The sequence below is a fragment of the Aquarana catesbeiana genome, linkage group LG08 (assembly GCF_042186555.1).
Source record: "Aquarana catesbeiana isolate 2022-GZ linkage group LG08, ASM4218655v1, whole genome shotgun sequence".
Lineage (NCBI taxonomy): Eukaryota > Metazoa > Chordata > Amphibia > Anura > Ranidae > Aquarana > Aquarana catesbeiana.
This window is the reverse complement of record NC_133331.1, coordinates 287,040,823-287,049,922: the sequence shown is the minus strand read 5'-3', so window position 1 is coordinate 287,049,922 and position 9,100 is coordinate 287,040,823. Positions and strand designations below refer to the sequence as shown.

The 9,100-nt window shown below is 44.4% G+C and overlaps 2 protein-coding genes across 2 annotated transcripts in view; both read right to left on the bottom strand.

Moving 5' to 3' along the window:
• Window positions 1-771: 771 nt before the first annotated feature.
• Window positions 772-9,100, bottom strand: part of LOC141106770 (uncharacterized) — a 177,774-nt gene continuing 169,445 nt past the window's right edge. Inside the window, 1 exon segment of the mRNA XM_073597697.1 lies at window positions 772-2,055. Coding sequence (XP_073453798.1) covers window positions 1,765-2,055 — 291 coding nt within the window. The 3' untranslated portion in view covers window positions 772-1,764.
• Window positions 2,016-8,300, bottom strand: LOC141106625 (uncharacterized). Its single transcript, XM_073597557.1, has 7 exons — window positions 8,086-8,300; window positions 5,516-5,659; window positions 5,209-5,362; window positions 4,993-5,090; window positions 4,752-4,890; window positions 2,320-2,459; window positions 2,016-2,228 (listed from the first exon to the last, which is right to left on the bottom strand). The coding sequence occupies exons 1-7, from the start codon at window positions 8,182-8,184 to the stop codon at window positions 2,145-2,147; spliced, it is 858 nt and encodes a 285-aa protein (XP_073453658.1). The 5' UTR covers window positions 8,185-8,300; the 3' UTR covers window positions 2,016-2,144.

Sequence of the window (9,100 nt, the reverse complement as noted above, 5' to 3'; positions counted from 1 at the left end):
TTAATACCAAACACATGTCAGTATTGCTTGTCGCTCATTGGGAAAGGAAAAAACTAATTTTTCCTTTCCCGATGAGCTAGCCAGCTCGGCGCTGGCATATCGCGGTCACTCTTCCTGGGTAAATTCTTTTCCTTTTCCTGTAAAGTTGCCTCACTATGAACGGGGATCCGACTTGGAGGCGACTTCCATTGAAATCAATGGGTACAAGTCGCCTAGAAGTCAGACTGAAGTAGTACAGGAACCTTTTCTGAAGTCTGAGCGACTGCAGTAGTGTGCATTAAGACGGATCCATTCACTTACATTGATTTTTTCATGTAGCGCGACTTGAGGCGACTAGAGGCAACTTGGGGCGACTTGAAGTCGGATCCAAAGTTGCCCCTGTGTGAATGGAGTCTTAAAGTGTCCCAGCTGAGTCTTTTTTTGCAAGTGCCACAAGCGAGTGATGGAGGAAGAAGAGGAGTGTACATAGAGACTGTGTATAGCTGTGTATAGGAAAAGTTTTTCCCAAAGAGTTCTGACGTCAAGTGGGCAACCCATAGTACCCCTACTCCCCATCCAAGTTTTATCCCCTCAATAAAAACACAAAAACAAAGTCCTGGACTGTTTCCTGACTCAAGTGTGCCTGTGGAAATTCAGTGTGCCTGGCTGTGCAGGGTGGGGGATCTCTTTTTTTACTTGCAGCTCCTACGTGGGGTGCGCTACACATATAAAAGAAGAGTCCACACTGTGGGTTATGAATGAAAAAAAATTATTTTATTGCTGTCACGCAATGCATATTTATGTAACATATGGAGGGAACAGCCTGAGACCCCGCCAGAATGCTTCACATCCATCAAAAACTGTTATGCAGAAGGTGAGAACCTCTGTTGAGTTTTTGAAACTCTGTTGGGTTATTCCTGTTGAGGAAACTTCCCAGAGACATCTATCATTGGGACAGGAAGCCTATCTGATGGGGACACATAGAGCCATAGAAAGCAGATCAAAGTCTTCACCAATCTACTAAATAACTTTATTGATGCCGGTGTCCTTCTTGGGGAGACCAGTGTACGTTTGCCAGCACATACGGATCATCAAGTTTCATCCGAAGCTATTATTGAAGACTGATTACAACTCAAAGGACCAAGTGCAACATTTTGGAGCCACGCTCAATGCATTTCGGAACAGCACAGGACCCCCTTCGCATGCCTGCCAAAGGGGTCCTGCGCAGCCCTGAAATGTTGCACTTGGTCCTTTGTGACATGATCATTCTTCAATAAAGGCATCAGACGAAACTTGATGAGCGCGGCTCTGAAATTGTGCACTTGGTCCTTTGTGATGTGATTGTTCTTCATTAAAAACTTCGGATGAAACTTGATGATCCGCGGTGTGCTGGCAAAGGTGTGCACTGACCTGTGATGTCTCCAGGTGGTAGTTTTTACAGCACCAGTTACTTTTGAGGCCATTCCAGGAACGTGTGGGATAGGAATATCAACAACTTCTTGGGGAGATTTCTCTTCCATTCTCGTTTTCATGACACAACAGGAAAAGGGGCAAGTCCACAGAATCGACAAGTCTGAGTTTTAAGACAAACTACAACATGAACAAGAAATGATATACCAAAAAAAATCTACTATTTTTTAAATAATGAAGATCAAACAACAATAAAACTAAAATATTCCATATGGGTTGACTGATCCTTTCAGACTGCTTCACATTTTTTGTACGATTGTTCTAAGAACATAACAGTTCAGTCTATGAAACTCCGCCATGAGCCTTTCAGTGTCCTCAGGTATTGTGTGTTCTCTGGTGGATGATTAGCGTCACTTTCTGTGCAAAACATTTGCCGCATTCCGGACAGCAAAACGGCCTCTCCCCGGTGTGAATTCTCATGTGCTTATCACGATTACCTTTATCGGAGAAGCACTTTCCGCACTCAGAACATGAAAAGGGCTTCTCACCGGTGTGGACCCTGTGGTGTCTATTGAGTTGCGATTTCTCTTTGAAACACTTTCCACAAACAGAACACGAAAACGGCTTTTCCCCGGTGTGGGTCCTCCGGTGTTGAGCAAGTCCGGACTTCCTTATGAAGATTTTCTCGCATTCGGAACACGAAAAGGGTTTTTCACTGGTGTGGGTTCTCTGGTGTACAACCAGGTCGTGGTTTTTTATAAATGCGTTTTCACAATCCTGAAAAGGATACAAATTATTGGGAGAAGATTCCTCAGGATTAGAAAGATCTGGAGATTTATCTGCATTGTGAAAGATTAGCCGGACATTTGAGATTACGGAACGTGATTTACATTTGGAATTCTCTGAATTAAACTGATTTGTTGAGCTTACCATGTGATTAAGTTTGTGATGTATATTTTGAGTAACGAAGCTTACTCCTGGAGAATGGTGCGCCATGTCATTATCGTCCTTGTTATAATGTGCAGATAATAGAAGACGTCCTTCTGAAGTATTCCATCTTCTGTGGCCTCCTGTTGGAAATATTTTTTAATCATCATCATCTTTATTTTGCAGTTACAAATAATGAATGTTGGTCTAGAAGTCAACTGTTACCCAGATCTTTGACATGGAATTACGTACAGATATAACCAGTGCCGTCACAAGGTAATTTAGAGCCCAGGGCGAATATCCGAAATTGTGCCCCCCCCCCCTTCACCCCAAGATGTATGAGCGTTATGTGTTAGCAACAATCCCCTTCTCCCCTCAAAAAAAAAAGCGAGCGCTAATCTGCATGTTGAAATCCTCTCATTTCACATATGCTCACAGCACCCCCCCAACCAAAAGCACAAACCCCCCTCTCCCTTCCACTTCAAATCCCCTCTCCCAGCACAAATCCCCCTGCCCCAATCCCCCATCCTAGCACAAATCCCCCTTCCCCAAATTTCCTCTCCTAGCACAAATCCCCCTCCCCCCAAAAATGTCGCCTCCTCGCATAAATCCCCCCCCCCCACCATATTAGCTTTTCTAGCACAAACCCCCAAAATCCCCCATCCTAGTATAAATCCTCTTCCCCCTCTCCCCTCAAATCACCACTCCTAGAACACCTTCCAAATTTCCCCTCCTAGAACAATTCTTACCTCCTGTCGCCTCACCCATTTTTCCCCTCCCAACACAAATCCCCTCCCTCCCAATTTCCTTGTGGTGTCCCTGAACCTCACATGATACAACAGTGCCAAGGGCAGCTGCGCCACCTGCCCACCCCTTGTCCCTGCCCTGGATATAACAACAGATAAGGTGTACACTGCAGCAAAAGCAACTATAGCATATGAGAAGTTGTACTGTATTTACACGAATGACACTTGATATGGTGAGGAATATAAATGGACCGTCCTTAACCGCATATGTTGGGAATATGGCATCACACTGAAGAATGGAGATGTACCTTTCATGTGGTGTACAGTATCTCCTCCTCATTTGTTGGGAACATGACATTATATTGAGGAATGGAGATGGACCTTTCATATGGTGTACAGTATGTCCTTCTCATTTGTTGGGAACATGATAATCAGTGGTGGCCCGCGCCGCCCCCCTTTTCCCGCCGCTGCCTCCCTATCCATGCGCCTGGCCCCTTTCAGGACGCCGGACACATTAGAGCCAGAGGCTCTAATTGGCTTCAAAAAAGGGTGGGCTCAGGGTGCAGAGAGTGCGCCCTAATCCCACCCAATTGTGTGACCATAGCGAATGAATTTTCGCTATCTTCACACTACAGTGCCTCCCTGCCAATCAGAAGGCAGATCGGCGAGACCTGTTTCTCGATTGGCCAAAGCGCCAGGCAAACCTATTGGATGCCTAGTGGCGTTTTGGCAATCGGGGGAAGCATGAGAGGAGCGGACACCTCTGCCACTGCTGCTGCCCGAGTGTGGAGGACAGGAGGAGTGTGGAGACACAGAGGATGCTCTTCAGGTAAGTGCCGGACCTCCCGTGGGGGTGAGGGGAGCTAGAGCTGCAAAGCCCCAAGCGGGGGTGGGGGGGTTGGTGTGCAAGACATTTAGTGCTTTTTCCTCTCAAATTTTTTATTGCCAGGGTAAGTGGCTGCATTTGACAGGCACAAGTGTCTGCGTTTGATAGGCAGAAGTGGCTGCATATGATGGGCACAATGGCTGCATTTGATGGGCACAATGAGGCTGCAGTTAATAAGGGGGGGGGTTAGTATTTTTCAGTTTGTTTGCGCCCCCCCAAAAAAATTTTGAGCACCAGCCGCCACTGATGATAATGAATATTGAGGACTGGAAATGGACCTTTTTATATGGTGTGCAGTATCTCCACCTCATTTGTTGGGAACATGACGAGGAATGGAGATGGATCTTTCATATGGTGTACAGTATCTCCTCTTCATATGTTGGGAAAATGACAGTATATTGAGGAATGGAGATGGACCTTTCATATGGTATACAGTATCTCCTACTCATTTGTTGGGAACATGACATTATATTGAGGAATGGAGATGGACCTTTCATATGGTATACAGTATCTCCTCCTCATTTGTTGGGAACATGACATTATATCGAGAAATGTTGGATATTTCGTATGGTGTAAAGTATGTCCACTGCATGAGATGCGGTATAGGTTCGCTGGATACTTTTCCATCATATCATATTCCTTCAAATAGGAAGCACACCCTGTCTAAAAATGTGTTTGACAGATTGCTGATTTTTCGTCCTTTTTAGTCAATATGCATACCAAAATTTGATAAAATACATTGAAGTATGAATGTAACCTAATGACAATGTGAAGTGTTGCATGTTTTTGCACATAATTCTTACCTCTACTGACATCTAGAGAAGATTCCTCCTTGGTAACCATCACCCTCATTTGATCTTCTTTTCTAGGCAGCTGATCATCTATCACAATTGCCTCTTCTTCCTCTTTAATCACAATTTTTATACCCATCACTTCTTCCCCCTAAAATTACAAAATGATTGTAAGCACTATTATCCTGGGACTACATAGGACCTAATACAGTTTAGAGTCAAGTTTGAGTTGGACATTCTCAGTCCCATCTACCTGATGATGGTGAGGGATGGTATGACCTTCTTGTGTGGAATCCCAGGAATACAGAGGACGGGGACATCTCTCTGGTGGGTTCCCAATACTGGATCCATCTGTAGGAAACACACATACACTGAGTGAATACATTGTTTCTATGTGTTTATCAGATGATGGGGGATCTAGGTGGACCCTCCGTACTGCTCTCTCCTTTACAATAAAGTCTCCTCTTACCCGGTGATGTGAGGGGCGGCTGATTGTCCATCATGACGTCCTTGTAGAGATCCTTGTGTCCTTCTAAACACTCCTGCTCCTTTATCACAACATCCTCTTCTTCTTCTTTTATCTCTTCTTTGATCCTAACTTTGAACTTGCTCCAGTTCCCACTCTGAAAATAAATATAAAAAAAAGTAGTAAAAAACGCCTTGGCTCCTCCATGGAGACATCCTGACACCTTATAGGAACCTGACACACACAATGATACAGTCACCATCCCTTGTCTGTTACTGGATAATGTTCCAGAATTCCCACCACCGCTCACCTCTCCCATCAGGAGCCCAATGATCTTCTGTGTGACTTCCAAAATCTTCTGTTCATTGTTTCTTTCTGGAACCAGTAAGGAACGTAGAGGAACCATAATAGGGTTTTGTCCATCTCCTGATGTTTTCTTCACAACTATGTTATCCTGCGGAGAGAAATCAGCAATTACTTTATACATTTCCAAACAATAGAAGTCAACTTGCTGCCATCATCGTCCCTCTTTACTAGGATTTGATCGACTGCATCTCACTTTCAGAGGTAATGATAGTTCTTCTCATATTTGCATATAAACTTTTAGGTTAAGTCACACTGTATCAGTTAGTACTTAGTACAGTTAGAATTTCACTTGACATTTTGCATTGTAGGAACGTCCGTGTGTTCATCTACTCATTAGTGGGGTCAAGTCAATGGTCATTTTCGACTGCAGTGACAAGAAAATTTGAAGGAGCAGGATGGGGAGTTTTTCTCAAATGTACAAATTTCCAGCAGTGCATGTGGTTTTTGTTCAGTATATTTAATTCATTTATTCTCGTGCAGTGGTCTCCAAACTGCGACCCGGGGGCCGGATGTGGCCCTTTGTTTGCCAAAGGGGCACTATTTCTCCCATTGACACCAGCGATGGGGCACTATTCTTCCCACTCACACCAACGATGGGACACTATTCCTCCCACTGATACCAATGATGGGGCACTATTCCTCCCACTGATATCAATGATGGGGCACTATTCCACCCACTAACACCAACAATTGGGCACTATTCCTCCCACTGACACCAACGATGGGGCACTATTCCTCCCACTGATACCAACGATGGGGCACTATTCCTCCCACTGATACCAATGATGGGGCACTATTCCACCCACTAACACCAACAATTGGGCACTATTCCTCCCACTGACACCAACGATGGGGCACTATTCCTCCCACTGATACCAATGATGGGGCATTATTCTTCCCACTGACACCAACGATGGGGCACTATTCTTCCCACTGACACCAACGATGGGGCACTATTCCGCCCACTGACACCAATGATGGGGCACTATTCTTCCCACTGACACCAACGATGGGGCACTATTCTGTCCCATTGACACCAATGATGGGGCACTATGCTTCCCACTGACACCAACGATGGGGCACTATTCCGCCCACTGACACCAATGATGGGGCACTATGCTTCCCACTGACACCAACGATGGGGCACTATTCTTCCCATGGACACCAATGATGGGGCACTATTCCTCCCACTGACACCAGCGATGGGGCACTATTCTTCCCACTGACACCAACGATGGGGCACTATTCCTCTCACTGACACCAATGATGGGGCACTATTCCTCTCACTGACACCAACGATGGGGCACTATTCTGCCCACTGTCCCCAGCGATGGGGCCCCTCATTCACACTTGAGCGCTTTTTTGCTTGTTTCCTTATGCCTGACTACACAGAATCCCATTCTTTCTATTTGTCTTTTTATGTTTGTACGCTGTACACCTCCATACACTCAAAAAGGAACATGAGCCTTTTTTTTTTGATCCCATAGACTTTAATTGGAATGCCCACCTTGCGTTTTTTACGCCTGAAGAATTCCTCTATTAGAACTGCTCTCCTCACCTTGCCCACTCCAGGAAACAAACTCCCAAAGCTTAATGCGGAACTTCAGTCATTTTTTTTCAACTTTCCATCTATTAAATCTTCTGCCCTTGTTGTTTTAACTTTGGATGCTAAAAACGTATTTTTTTCTGCCAGTAAATATCTTATACAGCCCACTTCTTGTTTCTTGTCTGGTCATTAGGCTTATGACATCATGCACAGCTCTCTCTCTTGTGAGAGTTTGACAAGAAGGGAGGGGGAATGAGTCATAGGAGGGCCAGTGAGAGCTGCAGAGCTGGAGGTGTGCCTCTGTGTGTCTGTGTAGATCCAGGAAGTGAACAGGCAGCAGCTTTAGCTGCCCACATTTAAAATGGATTCAGCCAGTCTTAGTGGAGGGAGATTTATGCAGCATATTTGGCAAGTAGAGAATCACAGTATATATAAAATAATATGCAAATTGGTTGGAGGGAAGCTTGACAATGGCAAAGATGTTTTTATTACAAATGATGTGAGCAGACTACAGTTCCTCTTTAAAGTGGTTGTAAAGGCTGAAAGTGCCACAATAGTCCTCGACCCGTTTCTAAAATCATGTCGCGCCGAATCACCTGGTGTTGCAGCACCAAAGCGTTTTTGGTGCACGCAAAGACATGTGCGTTAGCAGATGCGTGAAGGGGAGCCATGAACAATAAACGGCACCGCCACGTGTGGCTGAAAGGCGGCACATTCCTGTGCGTGTTGAGAAAGTGCACAATTTTGCGCATGCTCTCGACGCGCACAAAGTGTGAACCTAGCGCAACCTGGATACTATTTTATGTTAGGCAACAAATCTTACAAATAAAAAAATGAAACAAAAAATACGTCCATTAAACACTTCTCGATGATATAAAATAAATCCGAAGGAAAGTTATTTTTTCTGGCCGGTATCAATCAATAAAATGAACCAAACGTGTTAGCGGCGCTCCCAGAATCCTCCTCACCTCCCCGGTCAGCAGGTAGATAATCTCCAGGGTGAGCCGTAATATCCTCTCTGTCAGGTTGGTGCAGTTTGCCTCCATCGCTTGCAAACTCTGTGCCATTCGCTTCCTACAACAATAGTGCCCATCCCCCAATGCTCGGCATCGTGGGTAAAAGGCAGGCTGCTCTGTGTCACCAAAAAACTGCAAGCAGCTGGGAGTAGGATGAATTTCTAGGGTATGTGACACGTGCATTTAGTTGTATGCCAACATGTCTTCATATATGGGCTACAACAATATGGCTGCCACCAGGAGCTTATCCTCATTGAGTACCTAGAGGTTTGAAGAGGAATGTGTACCTAGTGTTGGATCCGTCACGAACAAGGCTACAGAGGGTACAGGGATGAGGAAGACCAGTCGATACGTGAATTAAAAGGAGGATATACTTCGGGAAGTTAAAACCAGCTGTGAAACTGTTGTCAAAGCCTGAAATACCTCTGGTCACCACTAAAGGGAGACTTCATACCACATCTAGCTGGCTGGCCACACACAGGCAGATACGAATCTTACATACAATCTGATGCACTCTAAGGGTTGGGAAGCAGCCTTGTAATTATCACATATTTTCCTGGTTGGACCATACTGTATGTCTTGCTTATTAGCTCCATGTAAGTTTTGTAGGATTGGATACTTCCTTTCCTTGTTATTATACATATTTACATTATCTCTGAGGTTTCTTATTAGATTTATTGGTTGTTTTTAGACATGCTGACGCATTCGCCCTTGAAGAGTGGTTTATACAATGAAACGCGTTGGGTCTATTTAGGATACAGTCATGACTTCAATCTACCATGTTCTTTTTATATTCCTGCAGTTTTAATTATTATTATTTCTTACTCATCATATGAGCCCTGATATGAATATTTAATGTATTTGTGTTTTGTACTGATATGAATTCTGCATGTATATATTACGTGCTAGATATACTCCTTGACAATAAATACACCTATACATTTTATGGTTGTCATAGGCTTCATCT

Excerpts from the sequence above, each read along its gene's own strand:
- LOC141106625 (XM_073597557.1), bottom strand. The coding sequence starts at position 8,184 with ATGGCACAGAGTTTGCAAGCGATGGAGGCAAACTGCACCAACCTGACA. Across the intron at positions 4,891-4,992 it reads CCATCCCTCACCATCATCAG|GGGGAAGAAGTGATGGGTAT; the intron begins GTAGATGGGACT and ends TTGTAATTTTAG. Across the intron at positions 2,460-4,751 it reads TTCTCTAGATGTCAGTAGAG|GAGGCCACAGAAGATGGAAT; the intron begins GTAAGAATTATG and ends TATTTCCAACAG.